Consider the following 19,020-nt stretch of genomic DNA (forward strand, 5'->3'; position numbering starts at 1 on the left):
TCGGGATGCAAAGAAAATTCACAAATAACTTCAGCCGAAATACAGGACTGTCACAACTGAGGGCCTGAGCTGACGGGAGGCAGCCTCAGTTGTAGGGGCTGAGATGTAACGGAACCTGGGAGGTTGTATCAGACCCCTAGACATGTAAGTAACATGTAGAATAACTGCCCGAAGGCGTGACCACGACAACCAGGATAAAAAGTCAATGATGTTTATTATGACAAACTCCGTAACACAGCAGCAGTAAAAGGAAACATAAAAGTCAACAGAGGATAAATACAATTCCTGGGTACTACATGGTGGCAAGGGCCACAGGCACTGGTAGTGTGAGACAGTTCTTATAATCTTCTAGTTGGAAAGTCCTTACCAGGCCTGACTGTAGCAATGGAGAGAACCCAGGATCGTACCAGCTGATGTTCCAGGAAAGGCTGGGCTGCTGAAGGTAAAACGGCTGCTGTGGATACTGGCTGGAACCAGACTGTTGTTGGTATGGAGTGGATACTGGCTGGAACCAGTTAAATAATAAACGAACTTGAGAGCGATGAAATAATAATGAAGTTTGGAGTTTGAGAGCGGTGAAATAATAATACCGGTGGAGAGTGGTAAACTGCAGAAAAGGACACCGGCCCTTTAAGAGAAGCTATACACTGCTGGAAGCTGGTCTGGAAGCAGGTGATTGTTTGAGAGCGGTGAAATAATAATACCAGTGGAGAGTGGTAAACTGCAGAAAGGACACCGGCCCTTTAAGAGAAGCTGTACACTGCTGGAAGCTGGGCTGGAAGCAGGTGATTGTTGTAGCTGGAAACAGGTGAGTCCAGAATGGATCGGAGAGTCAGGCTACACCGCAGATGGAATGCTGGTGCGGGTCTCTATAGCAGAAGTCTGGAGACAGGAGCTGGAACCTGGAAGACAACCACAGGAGAGAGACAAACTGGAACTAGGTTAGACAACCAAAGCACTGACGCCTTCCTTGCTCAGGCACAGCTTACTTATACCTGCAGCAAGGAAGGGGTTGGCTAGGCAATTATGCAAATCAACAATACAGACAGCAGATTGGTGGAAATAATCAGATGACAAAATCCAAGATGGCTGCGCCCATGCAGACACTTGGAGGGAAGTTTGGTTTGTAATCCATGTGAGAATTGAAACAGTAATGGCGACGCCGGCCACAGGAGACAGGAGACGCCAGACTGACAAGCGCACATTTAACCACGCGGGCACAGCGGAGGCCGCGGCTGATGAAATCACCACTCTGACATTCTGCATGTGGAAACTCAGGAACAGCGGGATCCGGTCCTGGAACGCTGAGCCAGCCTTAGGAGGCATCTGAAGGGTAAGTAATGGCGTCCAGATACCCGGATCGTGACAGCACCCCCCCCTTTAGGAGTGGCCCCAGGACACTTCTTAGGCTTTAAAGGAAACTTTGCGTGGAAATTTCGGACCAAGGCAGGAGCATGGACGTCTGAGGCATTGGTCCAAGAGCGTTCTTCAGGACCATAGCCCTTCCAGTCAATGAGGTATTGTAACTGACCATAACGGAAACGTGAGTCCAAAATCTTGGCCACCTCGTACTCGACTCCCAGTTGAGTCTGAACTTTGGGAGCTGGAGGAAGTGCGGAATGAAACCGATTCAGGATCAGCGGTTTCAACAAAGAAACTTGAAATGTCCTGGGTATTTTCAAGAAGGATGGTAACTGTAACCTGTAGGCAACAGGATTGATGACTTGTTCAATCTTGAAGGGTCCGATGTAGCGAGGTGCAAATTTCATGCTGGGAACTCTCAACCTCAAATTCTTCGTGGACAGCCACACACGATCACCCACCTTGAGAGCAGGAACCGCTCTACGCTTCCTATCGGCAAACTTCTTATACCTGAATGAGGCTTTAAGCAGGGCTGCGCGGACGTTCCTCCAGTTATTTGAAAACTGACGCAAGGTGACATCCACTGCTGGAACAGAAGTTGCGGGAAGCGGTTGGAATTCTGGGACTTTAGGGTGGAATCCATAATTAATGAAGAATGGTGTAGAAGAAGATGAGGAATGGTATTGATTGTTGTGGCTGAACTCGGCCCAAGGAAGGAGTTGAACCCAGTCATCTTGAGAGGAAGACACATATATACGGAGGAAGGCCTCCAAGTCCTGATTCACCCTCTCGGTTTGACCATTGGTCTGAGGATGGTAAGCCGTGGAAAACTTTAACTTGACTTGGAGGGCTTGACACAAACTTCGCCAAAATTTGGCTACAAATTGTACTCCACGATCCGAGATGATCTCTTCAGGAAGACCGTGAAGTCGGAAGATCTCTTGTATAAACACTTGAGCCAACTTGGAAGCTGACGGAAGACCGGTAAGCGGGATGAAATGTGCCATCTTGGTGAACCGGTCAACTACCACCCAGATGGTATTAAACTTGTTGCAGATAGGTAGATCGGAAACAAAGTCCATCGACAAATGGGTCCAAGGTCGACGGGGAACAGATAATGGAACCAGTTGCCCCGCAGGCGACTGGCGGGAGACTTTGTGTTGGGCACACTTTGGGCAGGAGGCAATAAATTCCATAACGTCCTTCTTCAGAGTTGGCCACCAGTAGGACCTAGAAATAAATTCAAGGGTTTTCTGAATGCCTGTATGTCCAGCAAAACGGGAAGCATGGGCCCAATGCATGAGCTTCTTCCTTAGAACTGGCTTAACAAAACTTTTCCCTGGTGGAGGCGTAGAGTCCATCCCTACCGTGGAGAATGCCAACGGATTAATAATAGGATGCTTGTCTGCAGACTCGGACTCATTTTCTTGCTCCCATGAGCGGGAAAGGGCATCGGCCTTACGATTCTGAGAACCCGGACAGAACTGGAGTTTAAAGTCAAACCTAGAAAAGAAAAGTGCCCATCTGGCCTGACGAGGATTCAGACATTGTGCGCCTTTGAGATATAAAAGATTTTTGTGGTCGGTAAGTATGGTGATTGAGTGGGAAGCTCCCTCCAACAGGTATCTCCACTCCTCCAGAGCGAGCTTGATGGCTAGCAACTCCTGATCGCCAATGGCATAGTTGCGCTCAGCTGGGGAGAACTTCCGGGAGAAGAAACTGCAAGGATGTAGATGTCCATCTTTGGCCCTCTGGGATAACACCGCTCCTACTCCAACGGAGGAGGCATCTACCTCTAAGATAAAAGGAGAGTCGGTGTCGGGCTGTTTCAGAACTGGTGCAGAGATGAACCGTTGCTTCAGAAGGTGAAAGGCCTGTGTAGCTTCCTCGGACCACTTGGACAGATTAGCACCTTTCTTGGTTAATGCAGTGATAGGCGCCACGATGGTGGAAAAGTCTCGTATAAATTTTCTATAATAATTGGCGAACCCTAAGAACCTCTGGACCCCTTTGAGGCTTAAGGGTATAGGCCAATTCTGGATTGCTTGGAGTTTCTCAGGATCCATCTCTAGTCCGGAACCGGACACAATGTAACCTAGAAACGGAATGGTTTTAACTTCAAACACACACTTCTCCAATTTACAATAGAGGTGATTGACACGGAGACGGGAAAGAACCTCTTTTACCCAGAAACGATGATCTTCGAGATTATTAGCAAAGATGAGGATGTCGTCTAGATAAACCACGACATGGCGGTACAAGATGTCCCTGAAAATCTCATTCACGAAGTGCTGGAAGACTGCTGGAGCGTTGCTCAATCCGAAGGGCATGACGAGGTACTCATAATGTCCGTCACGGGTGTTAAAGGCGGTCTTCCACTCGTCACCCTCACGGATTCGGATGAGATTGTAGGCACCCCTCAAGTCCAGCTTTGTGAAAATAGTTGCACCACTAACTCTATCAAAGAGCTCGGTAATCAGGGGTAAAGGGTATCGGTTCTTGACGGTAATGTCGTTCAGACCTCTGTAATCGATGCACGGACGCAGACCACCGTCTTTCTTCTTAACGAAGAAGAAGCCTGCGCCGGCTGGAGAAGAAGATGGTCGGATGAAACCCTTCGCCAGGTTCTCTTTGATGTACTCTTCCATGGAGTGTGTCTCAGGCAGAGACAACGGATAAGTTCGGCCTCGCGGTGGAACCTTCCCTGGAATGAGGTCGATTGGGCAGTCCCATTCTCTATGAGGAGGAAGGATATCAGCAGAGTCTTTACTGAACACGTCCGTGAAGTCTTGATATGGAGGAGGCGGAACATCAGATGACCTGGGGAAGGAAGAACAAACAGGAAGAACTTTGGCTAAACAAGTCTCAGCACAGGAGGGACCCCATGCCAGTATTTCCGTAGTCGTCCAGTCAATTGATGGGTTGTGGAGACGGAGCCATGGAAGGCCTAAAACCACTGGATGTGTGGCTCTTGGAATCACTAAAAAAGAAATATACTCAGAATGAAGAACTCCCACTCTCAGACGAACTGGAAGCGTCCTTAAGGAAATGACTGCGTCAAAAATCTTGCTGCCATCCACGGCAGTCAAAGAGATGGACGAGGACAGTCTCTCGGTGAGTAGGGACCACCGTTTAACATAAGCTTCGGTTATGAAATTCCCAGCTGCTCCGGAATCAAGGAGGGCAATGACGTTCCTGTAACGTTGAGCAATTTGGAGCGACACTGGGAGGTTACAGTCATGAGGAGATACAGAGGAGATCATTACTCCTAGCCGGCCCTCTCCTTGGCGAGCTAGGATCTGGAGTTTCCCGGACGTTTGGGACAGGCATTGATAGTGTGCGACGGAGCTGCACAGTAGAGACAGAGAGACTCAGAGAGACGTCTTCGGCGCTCAGCGGGAGATAGACGGGAACGACTAATTTGCATAAGCTCATCCTTGGATGGAGATGGTTGACGAGGAGGAGGAGCAGAAGATTTAGGAGTAGATGATCTTCCTCGCTCGGTTGCTCTCTCTCTGAAACGTAGATCAACCTTCGTGCAAAGAGAAATTAGCTCATCCAACTTAGAGGGCAAGTCTCTGGTAGCTAACTCATCCTTGATGCGTTCTGATAAGCCATGCCAGAATGCAGCATACAGGGCCTCGTCGTTCCATGCCAGTTCGGATGCCAGGATTTTAAACTGTATAAGATACTGTCCCACAGTACGTGTTCCCTGGCGTAAACGGAGAATCTCAGATGAAGCAGATGTTATCCGGCCTGGCTCGTCGAAGATGCGCCTGAATGTAGCTACAAAGTCAGTATAGGAGGATAGCAGGGGATCAGACTTCTCCTATAAAGGTGATGCCCAGTCAAGGGCTGAGCCACTGAGAAGGGAGATGATATAGGCAATTTTGGTACGGTCACTGAAGAAATTGCCAGGTAGAAGCTCAAAGTGGATTTCACATTGATTGAGAAATCCCCTGCAGAACCTTGGAGATCCATCAAATTTTGCTGGCGTTGGAAGATGAAGATGTGGACTGGAAATGGGTAAGGTGGGTGGGGTTACAGCTGGTGTCACTGTAGTGGACGCACCGGACGTGCCAGGTCCACGGAGGGTCGTTTGAATCCCATCCAGCCGTGTAGAGAGATCCTGGAGACAGCGGATGATGTGGCCCTGTGCAGCCTCCTGATGTTCAAGTCGGGCTGCCAGTTCTTGCATTGGCCTGGCCGCTTGATCCTGGTCTCCGGCTGGATTCATTAGGTCAGTGCTTACTGTCACAACTGAGGGCCTGAGCTGACGGGAGGCAGCCTCAGTTGTAGGGGCTGAGATGTAACGGAACCTGGGAGGTTGTATCAGACCCCTAGACATGTAAGTAACATGTAGAATAACTGCCCGAAGGCGTGACCACGACAACCAGGATAAAAAGTCAATGATGTTTATTATGACAAACTCCGTAACACAGCAGCAGTAAAAGGAAACATAAAAGTCAACAGAGGATAAATACAATTCCTGGGTACTACAGGGTGGCAAGGGCCACAGGCACTGGTAGTGTGAGACAGTTCTTATAATCTTCTAGTTGGAAAGTCCTTACCAGGCCTGACTGTAGCAATGGAGAGAACCCAGGATCGTACCAGCTGATGTTCCAGGAAAGGCTGGGCTGCTGAAGGTAAAACGGCTGCTGTGGATACTGGCTGGAACCAGACTGTTGTTGGTATGGAGTGGATACTGGCTGGAACCAGTTAAATAATAAACGAACTTGAGAGCGATGAAATAATAATGAAGTTTGGAGTTTGAGAGCGGTGAAATAATAATACCGGTGGAGAGTGGTAAACTGCAGAAAAGGACACCGGCCCTTTAAGAGAAGCTATACACTGCTGGAAGCTGGGCTGGAAGCAGGTGATTGTTTGAGAGCGGTGAAATAATAATACCAGTGGAGAGTGGTAAACTGCAGAAAGGACACCGGCCCTTTAAGAGAAGCTGTACACTGCTGGAAGCTGGGCTGGAAGCAGGTGATTGTTGTAGCTGGAAACAGGTGAGTCCAGAATGGATCGGAGAGTCAGGCTACACCGCAGATGGAATGCTGGTGCGGGTCTCTATAGCAGAAGTCTGGAGACAGGAGCTGGAACCTGGAAGACAACCACAGGAGAGAGACAAACTGGAACTAGGTTAGACAACCAAAGCACTGACGCCTTCCTTGCTCAGGCACAGCTTACTTATACCTGCAGCAAGGAAGGGGTTGGCTAGGCAATTATGCAAATCAACAATACAGACAGCAGATTGGTGGAAATAATCAGATGACAAAATCCAAGATGGCTGCGCCCATGCAGACACTTGGAGGGAAGTTTGGTTTGTAATCCATGTGAGAATTGAAACAGTAATGGCGACGCCGGCCACAGGAGACAGGAGACGCCAGACTGACAAGCGCACATTTAACCACGCGGGCACAGCGGAGGCCGCGGCTGATGAAATCACCACTCTGACATTCTGCATGTGGAAACTCGGGAACAGCGGGATCCGGTCCTGGAACGCTGAGCCAGCCTTAGGAGGCATCTGAAGGGTAAGTAATGGCGTCCAGATACCCGGATCGTGACAAGGACTCTCTGAAAAAAAGTGGTGTGGTTGTTTCAAGATGCACAATAAGGAGGCATTTGAAGAAAAATGGGCTGCATGGTCGAGTCGCCAGAAGAAAGCCATTACTACGCAAATGCCACAAAACATCCCGCTTATAATACTCCAAACAGCACAGAAACAAGCCTCAAAACTTCTGGAACAAAGTCATTTGGAGTGATGAGACCAAAATTGAACTTTTTGGCCACAACCATAAACGTTACATTTGGAGAGGAGTCAACAAGGCCTATGATGAAAGGTACACCATTCCTACTGTGAAACACGGAGGTGGATCGCTGATGTTTTGGGGATGTGTGAGCTACAAAGGCACTGGAAACTTGGTCAAAATTGATGGCAAGATGAATGCAGCATGTTATCAAAAAATACTGGAGGAAAATTTGCACTCATCAGCCCGGAAGCTGCGCATGGGACGTACTTGGACATTCCAACATGACAATGATCCAAAACACAAGGCCAAGTCGACCTGTCATTGTCTACAGCAGAATAAAGTGAAGGTTCTGGAGTGGCCATCTCAGTCTCCTGACCTCAATATCATTGAGCCACTTTGGGGAGATCTCAAACGTGCAGTTCATGCAAGACAGCCCAAGAATTTACAGGAACTGGAGGCTTTTTGCCAAGAAGAATGGGCAGCTTTACCATCTGAGAAAACAAAGAGCCTCATCCACAACTACCACAAAAGACTTCAAGCTGTCATTGATGTTAAAGGGGGCAATACACGGTATTAAGAACTGGGGTATGTAAACTTTTGATCAGGGTAATTTGGGTAGTTTCTGTTGTCATTATGATTTAAAAAGAGTAAACACAGTTGTTTATCAATAAATGGCTTCACCCAACCACTAACCATGAGTGAAAGAAAAGTTTGTGAGTTATCATTCATATTCTCTGACAAATGGCCAGAAAATCACAAATTCTGCTACTTATGAGCACAACTGTATGTCTGAGTCATTTGAATTTAAAAGAGGTACTGGAGGAGAACTGAAACTCTGTAAAGGCCCATACGCACTGAGCGATTTTGAGCTCCAAGTAGTTAACTTTTGGCATTTTGAGTTACTTTGAGCTCAAACTCGGCCAGTGTGTATGGCCACGCGATGAGCGGTGAGCGCTGATGCGCGCTCCCGCATAATCGCTGGCTGCCGCTGTCCGTCGGGCTGTTTGAACAGCCGAGTGAAGCACTTTCCACAGTCTCCTACTGTGGAAAGTGCTTCACCCGCCCCCCACCCCTTCCCCATGAACATCGCTGGGCACAGGAAAATAGCTCAGTGTGTATGCACTGAGCTATTTTCCTGCCAATGATGTTTTCCTGCCAATGATGTTCACGATCATCGCTGTGCATATGCACCTTAAGACTTGTTTCTCAAACCTTCTAGAGAGAACAAGTTGAGATTTTGCTTACAACATAGTGATTAATTTGGTTCTCATTTTATAGAACTTACTAGATAAATGATTGCTAGAATCTGATTGGTTGCTATGATAAACATATCCTCTTATCTTTTTTAGGAGGTCTGATTAATCTCCCCCTATTATGTAATAATTGCATATTATGCTGGTGGAATTGTCTTTGTGTTCCTAGTCCTATGCTAACCACAACAATATAACAGTATAAAATGATGGGATGTAGTCACTAGTCAGGTGGCTGACGGTCGGAATCCCGGCTGCCAGGATGCCGGCAACGGGCCCAGAGCTATTCCCACTCGTTAGTGTCCACGACACCCAGAGGGGTAAATTTACTAAGTTGGGAGTTCTATTTAAGATGGGATGTTGCCCATAGCAACCAATAACATTCTACTCATTTATCTGGCACCTTCTAGTGGTTGCTATGGGCAACTTCTCATCTTAAATAGAACTCCCATCTTAGTAAATTTACCCCATAGAGTGGAAATAGAACCTGTGGCGAGCGCAGCAAGCCACAGAGCCCACAAGGGGCTTCGTTGCGCTCGCCCCCTTGCTGGCATCTTGGTGGCCAGGATCCTGGCATCTGTATGCTGACCGCTGGGATCCTGACCGCCGGTCTCCTGAACCTAACCCGAAATGACTGTTGTATTGGCTCTGTTCATTCTGTGGAATGCAAATGACAGCTACAATGGAGGATTCAGAGTTGCACACAACTGTGTTTTGTAGACTGATCTTGCGATTATTAGCAATGTAAATGCTTCATGGCTGAACGTACGCATCTATGAGCAATTACAGGATATTGTGAGTCATACTCATCTCAGTCGCATCTCCACTGAGTGGGTGTAAGGTATAGGCTGGTGCAAATGTACAGTGATACGTATGACGTCTACTTCAACAAGCAGATGTATGGGGCAGTGCGGCCACATAGATGCATGAAATGCTCAGCTCTGGGGAATGTCCACATTTATTTCCCCGCACGCAGAGTGGCCAGGTTTGCTGCCAACTTGTGTGACACTGAATCAGATACAGAGTACGGAAAGATGGAGATGAAATATTTATCGTTTTTTGTTAAATGTAGTTTTAACTGCTGTTCTATTTTTTTTTTTTTGCATTGACTTCTCGCTAATAATGTGTCTAATCTAATTCTATGTTTTGTGACATATAATTGAAAATCGTTGACATCTGGCTTGTTGATTATAATAAGCAGACATTTATAATCGGTAATCGGTTAACATCCTGGCACTGCAGATGGGACCACCGGAATACCAGACCCCAGCATCCCGAGAGTAAGAACCAGACCCTGTGTTAGGGTTAGAACCCAGTTATAGGCACTAGAGTGTGGGAGTTAGCTGTAGCCACCCCCCCCCCCCCCAGAGTTTTAGCCCTAGCCACCATCCCCTGGGTCTTAGCCCTAGCCACCCCCCACTATGTTCGTCCTAGCCGCCACTCCATCCAGGTTGGGGCAGGGGAGGGGTAAAATAATTACAAGGTCCCCTGTTGGAACTCTCATGGTCGGGATGCTGGTGTCAGTCATGTGACTGCTGACATCTCAACCACGGGGATCCCATATCACACTCGTATTATCAGTGTTTCAAAAACATGACTAATAATCATCAAGAGCTTCATGTAACATGCATCTATGTGAGAATCAGAACAGGCCATATACAAACGCAGAGAAAATGCGGAATCCTGTCTGCATATGTACATTGTGAAAATGATAGAAATGGAATTCACTATGGAGAACTGTTCTGTTATACTTTATGCTGGGGATTGGAGCATGGAACATTTGAAGAAAAGTTCCACTGCTGAAATATAATGTGGTTTCCACCATATCTGAAGATGTATACGGTTCAGTGTTATGTAAATATATTTCATCCCATAAATCAGAATTTTTGCACGTGAGTGCTTAATATGGCACATTCATGCTGCTAAGACATTCATGTCCTGATTCTGAGTCACACGCAATCAGGGCCAGATTAAGGCTGGTGGGGGCCTCCACTTCTAATGTCGCTGGCAAATCAAACCCCCCACCCAACACACAAACACACACGCTCACACACATTGAGCAGGGAGATCACTCACGGCAGAGCAGCACATGCCAGTGTGTTCTCTGCGGCAGCTGTTGCTAAACAGCTGAGTTGCTGGAGAGAGACTCCTACAATAAAAAATGCACTGTGTGGGGGTCCCTAATATGTGGGTGCCCCAGGATAGCCGCCCTTGTTGTTGCTCCCTTAATCTGGCCCTTAACGCAATGCTGATGTTCATGGAGTTTACCGATTTTTTTTTTTGCTATTGTGAATGCATTGACAAAAAAATTTGTACAGCGCATGCATTTCACAGTGTGCATGCACAGAGGCACAGTTGCAGGTAAGATACACGGTGTCAGAAATGTATTGGAAATATGCTCTGCGCCAGGGCACCACGATTTTAGGGGCATTCGGGCAGGGACAGCATGGGCTCCCTGGCTGTTGCCACTGGAGCTTCTTGTGAGGCAGGGAGATAATGATGCCCAGCTGCTCTGATTAGTACATACAGTCAGTGTAGCCATACAGCTTTCTCTACTTGCCTAGACAAAGATTACCAGCGCTGGCTGCTCATGAAATATGTGAAATGAATTAAATATCTAAACGGCGTTGTTAAAAAATACCATATTTATTACATATTCATATTAAAACTCACAATATAAAATTTATATAAAATGCCACATAACAACCTGCATTGATAAATGTTGAAATTGAGCCACAGTGTTGACTAGGATTCACTCCAATGGGACTATTGTCAGTGGAATAAACATCAATAATCGGCTGTTTTAGCATAAATCCGATAGTTTTGCAATCATGAAGCTATTACCAGTGATCCAAGTGCAGGAATTGTCCACCTTATTAGCAGTTGAAGAAATTTGTCCTTTACCAGTAATGAAATAGGACCAGGCACAGTGGATACTGCAGTGGAAATGTCCCAATGATTGTAGAGGAGTGACCAATCGATGCCAGCGATGGTTGTGGATTCCAAACAACAGGCAGGATGAGATGAAAAGCTCAACGCGTTTTGCTGGTGTGTTTGATCCAGCTTCCTCAGGAGCATGGTCATGAGCTATCTCATCCTGCTTAATATGAATATGTAATAAATATAGTATTTTTTAACAAAGCCGTTTAGATATTTAATTCATTTCATATATTTCATGAGCAGCCAGCGCTGGTAATCTTTTACTTGTTTTGTATCCACTAATTTAGGGGAACTTACCATCCCCTTACCAGCTACTATTGATAGCACACCCTTTTATTTTGTTTTCTCTACTTGCCTCCCTGCTGCCAGCCAGACACCGAATGGCTGTCAGCTTGCTGATTGGTGGATGGCTCCAGCCATCCACCAATCAGAGTGCTGACAGCCATTCACTGTATGGAAGCATGTGGAGAGACAATGTGAGAATTCAGGAGGGGTAAGTTATGATTTTTTTTTTTATTCCCATGAATGGGTGCATTGCCCACGGACTACAGTGTTGTGAGATGGCGCTGCGTTTGTGGCCAGTTACTAAGTTACTGAACATTTATACCCCTTATCCACTAAAGCACGGGTCGCAGCTCGCCTGACACGGCTGCGACCCGTGCTACAGCCCCTTTTGAACAGCGCTCACCAACCCGGCATATTGCCGGGTCCCTCCCTATACACTGTGAACGGGAGCCGTGTCGCCTCGACACGGCACCCGTTCACAGTAGACAGCTAGCCTTGTTCAACCCAGCTAGCTAGCCGGGTAAGATTCCCGGATCACTTGATCCGGGAATTTGCCAGGGAACCCTTTTCCACTAGGGCAAAACACAGGTAAATGTGCGCCCCGGTGCATTTACCCGTGTTTCTAAGAGCTAGTGGGAAAGGGGTATAAGATGCACACCTGTACACCCAGGGCAGGGCTAATACTAGCAGTAGCATAAAGCCACAGGCGCAACTACCCGTATTTGCCGGCGTATAAGACGACTGGGCGTATAAGACGACCCCCAACATTTCCACTCAAACTATAGAGTTTGTTATATACTCGCCGTATAAGACTACCGCCTTCCACACACCAAATAAAACGTAAAAGAACATCAGATTTGTGACATACTGTATATTATGACCTGATAAGAGATTTGGATAGGGAGTATTTATCAAGGTATGCATAAGAAGGGGGGAGGGGGCGAGGAGAAAGTTGTAAAATGTATAAAAGTATACCCCTGTGTGCATTTAGTGTTACCGGTTTCACATCAGTGCCATTAGTATTAGTATTAGTGCCATTACAGTACCTGTCATTGTCACCATTGTACGGCCACAACGCGACTGCAGCGCCTCCGGCCAGTCCCTGCATCTCCCTGTAATTGGCACTAGTGACCCGCCGCGGCCGCACTGGATATCGCGCGATACTGGATGGTGAGTAGAATGAGGTGGGCAGGCATCGGGAGGCCACTATGGGCACCGGGCGAGTATCGGAAGGCCACTATGGCAGCTATGTCTATCCCAACTGAAGTGCACCCGGCGTATAAGACGACCCCCCCACTTGGAGGCATGTTTTTCAGGGCAAAAAAGTAGTCTTATACGCCAGCAAATACTGTATGTTAAAAGACGCTAGAGCAGTCACAGCAGCGGGTGACTCTGAATCAGCCCCTCGATGAAGAACAGTGCATTCTATCAGATACCAAAATTGGAAGGCTTACATTTGCTTATTTGTAAATGGCCCATAAGTACAATTTTATTTTATCATTCTGTAAATCAGTATTTTCTCTTTGATGATGACTGGCCTCAGACAGAAGTAACGGAGAAATGAATCGGCAGTGGTTGAACATATTTGAATAGCAGAATTGTGTTTATTATGCGTCTTGTTATTTTTACATTTTTATTATAGATATATTTTGCACAATTGTGAATTTTGGAGACTTGGTTACATAGAAACATAGAATTTGACGGCAGATAAGAACCACTTGGCCCATCTAGTCTGCCCCTTTTTGTAACCTTTAGGTAACCTCAACACTATTTTGTGCTTTTTCAATTTTGTATTAAAGAACATAGTAATAATTTCTATATTTTATGTAATTAAATATGAATGTGTTTTTTGTTTAATTTCAGCTCCCGTCTTCATGACACTTGGTTGCATATTGTGAGGGAATCTGTTGTGTTAAGAAGAAAGGCTTCTTTCTCTCAGCAGGAGTACACTAAGGCAGCTTAAAATAATGCAGAAGAAAAGATTATTCTCAAGCAGAGCTTCTTTGGCTCTTGTCTTGTGCCAAGTGATTATAGCACTGGAAGTGCCACTTGACCGTAAGTATTTCTCTTTTATTTAGTTATACTGTAGTATTCGAGATGTGTCCTGTTAGCCTTTCATAGACATAAACACTGCTGGAATCCATAGTCCCTGAGCATTCCAAACTCAGGTTTTCATCAATTACAGTTCTTGAAATACATTTTTTTAAGCCCAGTATGCAAGAATGAAATTGCATATAATGAAATTAATATTAAAAGATTAAATAAATGTATATTGGCTCAAAACACTGGGCCTAATAGGCCTGGAAAGCACAGTGTCAATCTTTGCAGATGATACTAAACTGTGTAAGGTAATTAATTCAGAAAACGATGTGGTGTCTCTACAGAATGACTTATTTAAACTTGAAATCTGGGCGTCTAAATGGAAAATGTAAAGTTATGCATTTTGGGACAAAAAACACACATGCATCCTGCACTCTAAATGGGGAAAATATAGGGGTAACTGTGGTGGGAAAAGATTTGGGGGTGCTCATAGATAATAGGCTTAATAACAGTACACAGTGTCAAAATGCAGCAAAGGCGGCAAGTAAAGTGCTTGCGTGCATTAAACGGGGTATTGAGACAAGGGACGAGGATGTAATCCTGCCACTGTACAAATCATTGGTACGTCCGCACCTGGAATATTGTGTTCAATTTTAGGCACCATATTATAAAAAAGATATCGGGGAACTAGAAAGAGTTCAAAGACGAGCTACTAAATTGATTAAAGGGTTAGAGACACTGGAGTACGAGGAAAGGCTTATATGGTTAAATATGTATACACTAGAAAAGAGGCGTCTAAGAGGAGACATTATTAATATCTTCAAATATGTAAAGGGTCATTACAAGGAGATAGCAGCGGATTTGTTTATTAAAAGAACTCTGTATAGGATGCATGGGCACTCGCTGAGGCTAGAGGAGAGAAAATTCAGTACACAACGTAGGAAAGGGTTCTTCACGGTAAGTGCAATTAAGATTTGGAACTCCCTGCCGGAGAAGGTAATAATGGCAGACTCTGTAAATGCATTTAAAAACGGATTGGACAAATTTCTAACTGGAAAAAGTATCCAGGGTTATAGCATTTAACATATTGACATTAATATCTGGGAGTGGTAAGAATCATAGTTGTCAATTGGTACAAAACCATTACTTCAGCAGGTGCATTATAATATGAACAGCTTAATACAGAATACAGGTTGAACCCGATGGGCATTTTGCCTCTTTTCATCCTCACTAACTATGACTGACTAATTCAGCATGGATCGTTATTCTGAGAAATTGCAGTTGTCTTCGAGTAGAAAGCCGCCGCCCCGACAGGAAAAAAAAACGCCCAATGCAAAATTACGAATGCATTGCAGATCGCTATCCACTCGCAGATGCATACGCAATTCCTGGATCATCGAAAAAACTTTGCCATCTGAGCAAATGTGAGTAGGTCTGAGGCCTCCACTAATCTGTGACTGAGACGGCCTGGAAGTGGTCTGCGCTGACGTCAGAGACCCTCCCAAAAATGTCTGGGCACGCCTGCGTTTTTTCTGACACATCCAGATAACGGTAGGTTTCCGCCCGGAAACGCCGGCTTCCTGTCAGTCAAACAGCGGCTACATTGCGATTACAATCTGTGTGCATTTTCCGTCGCTATTACCCCTCACATGTGCACAATGCGAACGCTATGCATGCGCAGTCGCTCGATAATCGCTCAATTTGCGATTTCTCTGAATAGCAATCCATGCTGAATTAGGCCCACTGTCTGGTATTTAGTAACTACAGTATGCAAATGTATTATACGTCCCTATTGTAAAATCTCTAAAGCTAGTCTCATGACAGTGTATTGGTTTAAGTGCAGATTACTACAGTTAAGGGGGGTACTCACGGTGCGATAATCTAAGCAATCTGACTAGATTGCTTAGATTTTAAGCATGATCGCTCCGTGTGTACCTCCCACAGCGATAGCGATGCACAGCCCTGCGCATCGCTATCGCTGCTGCTAGATTGACAGGCCAATCTAGCAGGTGCGTGATTGACAGGCAAATCTAGCAGGTCGCTCATTTCACCCGCTGGGTGAAATGAGCGCCCCCCCTCCCCCCGTCTCCCCCCGCACGCTCAGCACACATCGCGCTGTGCTAAGCGGTGGGAGAGATGTGTGCTGAGCGGTTCGCTCAGCACACATCACTCCCACATCGGCCCGTCTATATGGGCCTTTACTATTGTGTATGATCAGATAGTATGAAATCCCTAGGATGACAGTCTGAATTTTCTGCATACATCCAGTTTTGAATGTGTATATACATTTCTCTTACGTCCTAGAGGATGCTGGGGACTCCGTAAGGACCATGGGGGTATAGACAGGCTCCGCAGGAGACATGGGGACTCTAAAAGACTTTAGATGGGTGTGCACTGGCTCCTCCCTCTATGCCCCTCCTCCAGACCTCAGTTAAAGAACTGTGCCCAGAGGAGACGGACAGTACGAGGAAAGGATTTTCGTTAATCTAAGGGCAAGATACATACCAGTCCACACCATCCACACCGTACAGTTAGATCCTGTGCCCAGAGGAGACTGGATGCACTGCAGGGGAGCTCTACTGAGTTTCTCTGAAAATAATTTTGTTAGGTTTTTTATTTTCAGGGAGCACTGCTGGCAACAGGCTCCCTGTTCGTGGGACTGAGGAGAGAGAAGCAGACCTACTTAACTGATAGGCTTTGCTTCTTAGGCTACTGGACACCATTAGCTCCAGAGGGTCGGAACAGAGGTGTCGTCCTCGCTGTTCGTCCCGGAGCCGTGCCGCCGTCCTCCTCACAGACCCGGAAGATAGAAGCCGGGTGAGTATAAGAACAAAGAAGACTTCACAGGCGGCAGAAGACTTCAGATCTTTACTGAGGATTAAGCTCCGCCCCCTCGACAGCAGGCTTCGGTCCCGCTCAAATTCTTTATACTGGCGGGGGTTTTCTAATATACTGCCTCCGCAGTATCTAACATGCTAGCCAGTGTCCCTTGAGGTTATTATTGCTGCCCAGGGCGCCCCCCCCCCTGCGCCCTGCACCCTTACAGTGCCTTCTGTGTGTGTGAGTGTGGGAGCAATGATAGGTACCGCGCAACGGTAACGCTGCGCGGTACCTATCATTGCTCCCACACACACACACAGAAGGCACTGTAAGGGCACAGGGGGGGGGGGGGGGGGTGCCTGGGCAGCAATAATAACCTCAAGGGACACTGGCTAGCATGTTAGATACTGCGGAGGCAGTATATTAGAAAACCCCCGCCAGTATAAAGAATTTGAGCGGGACCGAAGCCTGCCGTCGAGGGGGCGGAGCTTGATCCTCCAGCACTAACCAGCCCCATTTTCTCCACAGCAAGCTACAGAGAAGCTGCTCCCCGGACTCTCCCCTGCTGAGCAAGTACAGAGGGCAAAAACGAGGGGGGGGGGCACATTTAATTGGCGCGCAGTAAGTGTATTATTTATCTATAAAAGCGCTGTACAGACTGGGATTTTGTTCCAATGTCCAGTGGCGCTGGGTGTGTGCTGGCATACTCTCTCTCTGTCTCTCCAAAGGGCCTTATTGGGGGGGCTGTCCCCATATTTGTATATCCCAGTGTTTGGGGGTGTCAGTACGTGTGTGTCGGCATGTCTGAAGTGGAAGGCTCGTCTAGGGAGGAGGGAGAGCAGATGATTGTGGTGTCTCCGTCGGCACCTCCGACACCTGATTGGTTGGATATGTGGAATGTGTTAAATGCAAATGTGACTTTATTACATAAAAGATTGGACAAAGCAGAGTCCAGGGAAATAGCAGGGAGTCAATCCATGGCTTTGACTGTGGCACAAGGCCCTTCGGGGTCTCATAAACGTCCCCTTTCCCAGGTAGCAGACACTGATACCGACACGGATTCTGACTCCAGTGTCGACTATGATGATGCGAGGTTACACCCACGGGTGGCCAAGAGTATTCATTATATGATTATTGCAATAAAAGATGTTTTGCATATCACAGAGGACGCCTCTGTCCCTGACACGAAGGTCTGCATGTTTAAGGAAAAGAAACCTGAGGTAACGTTTCCCCCATCTCATGAGCTGAACGCCTTATTTGAAAAAGCTTGGGAAACTCCACACAAGAAACTGCAGATTCCCAAGAGAATTATTATGGCGAAGCCTTTCCCCTCACAGGACAGGTTACGGTGGGAATCCTCGCCCACGGTGGACAAGGCTTTGACGCGCTTGTCCAAAGAGGTGGCGCTACCGTCTCCGGACACGGCAGCCCTCAAAGATCCTGCTGATCGCAGACAGGAAACTACCTTGAAATCGATTTATACACATACGGGTGCCTTGCTCAGACTGGCAGTAGCGTCGGCATGGGTGGGTAGCGCAATTGCAGCATGGGCAGATAACTTGTCATCTGACATGGACACCCTAGATAAGGATAGCATTTTATTGACCTTGGGTCACATTAAAGATGCAGCGTTATATATGAGAGAGGCTGCGAGAGACATTTTAGCTGTTGGGTTCAAGAGCCAATGCCATGGCAATTTCTGCTAGATGGTCCCTGTGGACTCGCCAATGGACGGGTGATGCCGATTCAAAGAGACATATGGAAACTTTACCTTACAAGGGTGAGGTTTTATTTGGGGAGGGCCTCGCGGACCTGGTTTCCACAGCTACCGCGGGTAAGTCTTCTTTTTTGCCTTATGTTCCCCCACAGCAAAAGAAAACACCTCAATATCAGATGCAGTCCTTTCGGTCGCATAAGTCCAGAAGGGGTCGGGGCTCTTCCTTCCTCACCAGAGGTAAGGGTAGAGGGAAAAGAACGCCTGCTACGGCTAGTTCCCAGGAGCAAGAGTCCTCCCCGGCTTCTACAAAATCCACCGCATGACGCTGTGGCTCCACTGAGGGAGTCCGCGCCGGTGGGGGCACGTCTTCGACTCTTCAGCCAGGTCTGGGTTCAGTCAGATTTGGATCCTTGGGCGATCTAAATTGTATCCCAAGGATACAAACTGGAATTCGAGGAAGTGCCTCCTCGCCGATTTTTCAAATCGGCTTTGCCAGCTTCTCCCCCAGAGAGGGAAATCATTTCAGCTGCCATACAAAAGCTGTGTCAACAGCAAGTGATTATCAAAGTACCCCTAATGCAACAGGGGAAAGGGTATTATTCAACCCTATTTGTGGTCCCGAAGCCGGATGGCTCGGTCAGACCCATTCTGAATCTAAAATCCCTGAACCTGTATTTGAAAAAGTTCAAATTCAAGATGGAATCTCTCCGGGCAGTGATCTCCAGCCTGGAAGGGGGGCATTTTATGGTATCACTAGACATAAAGGATGCATACCTTCATGTCCCCATTTATCCCCCTCATCAGGCGTACCTGATATTCGCTGTACAGGACTGTCATTACCAGTTTCAGA

At 46.9% G+C, this 19,020-nt stretch overlaps 1 protein-coding gene across 14 annotated transcripts in view; it reads left to right on the forward strand.

Annotated features, from left to right (window-relative positions):
* Positions 1-19,020, forward strand: part of NRCAM (neuronal cell adhesion molecule) — a 327,854-nt gene that overhangs the window by 192,906 nt on the left and 115,928 nt on the right. For all 14 annotated transcript variants that reach the window (XM_063927298.1, XM_063927305.1, XM_063927301.1 and 11 more), the window contains one exon: positions 13,457-13,648. In XM_063927298.1, coding sequence (XP_063783368.1) covers positions 13,561-13,648 — 88 coding nt within the window. In that variant the 5' untranslated portion in view covers positions 13,457-13,560. The remainder of the gene's footprint in view (positions 1-13,456; positions 13,649-19,020) is intronic.

The sequence above is a fragment of the Pseudophryne corroboree genome, chromosome 6 (genome assembly GCF_028390025.1).
Source record: "Pseudophryne corroboree isolate aPseCor3 chromosome 6, aPseCor3.hap2, whole genome shotgun sequence".
Lineage (NCBI taxonomy): Eukaryota > Metazoa > Chordata > Amphibia > Anura > Myobatrachidae > Pseudophryne > Pseudophryne corroboree.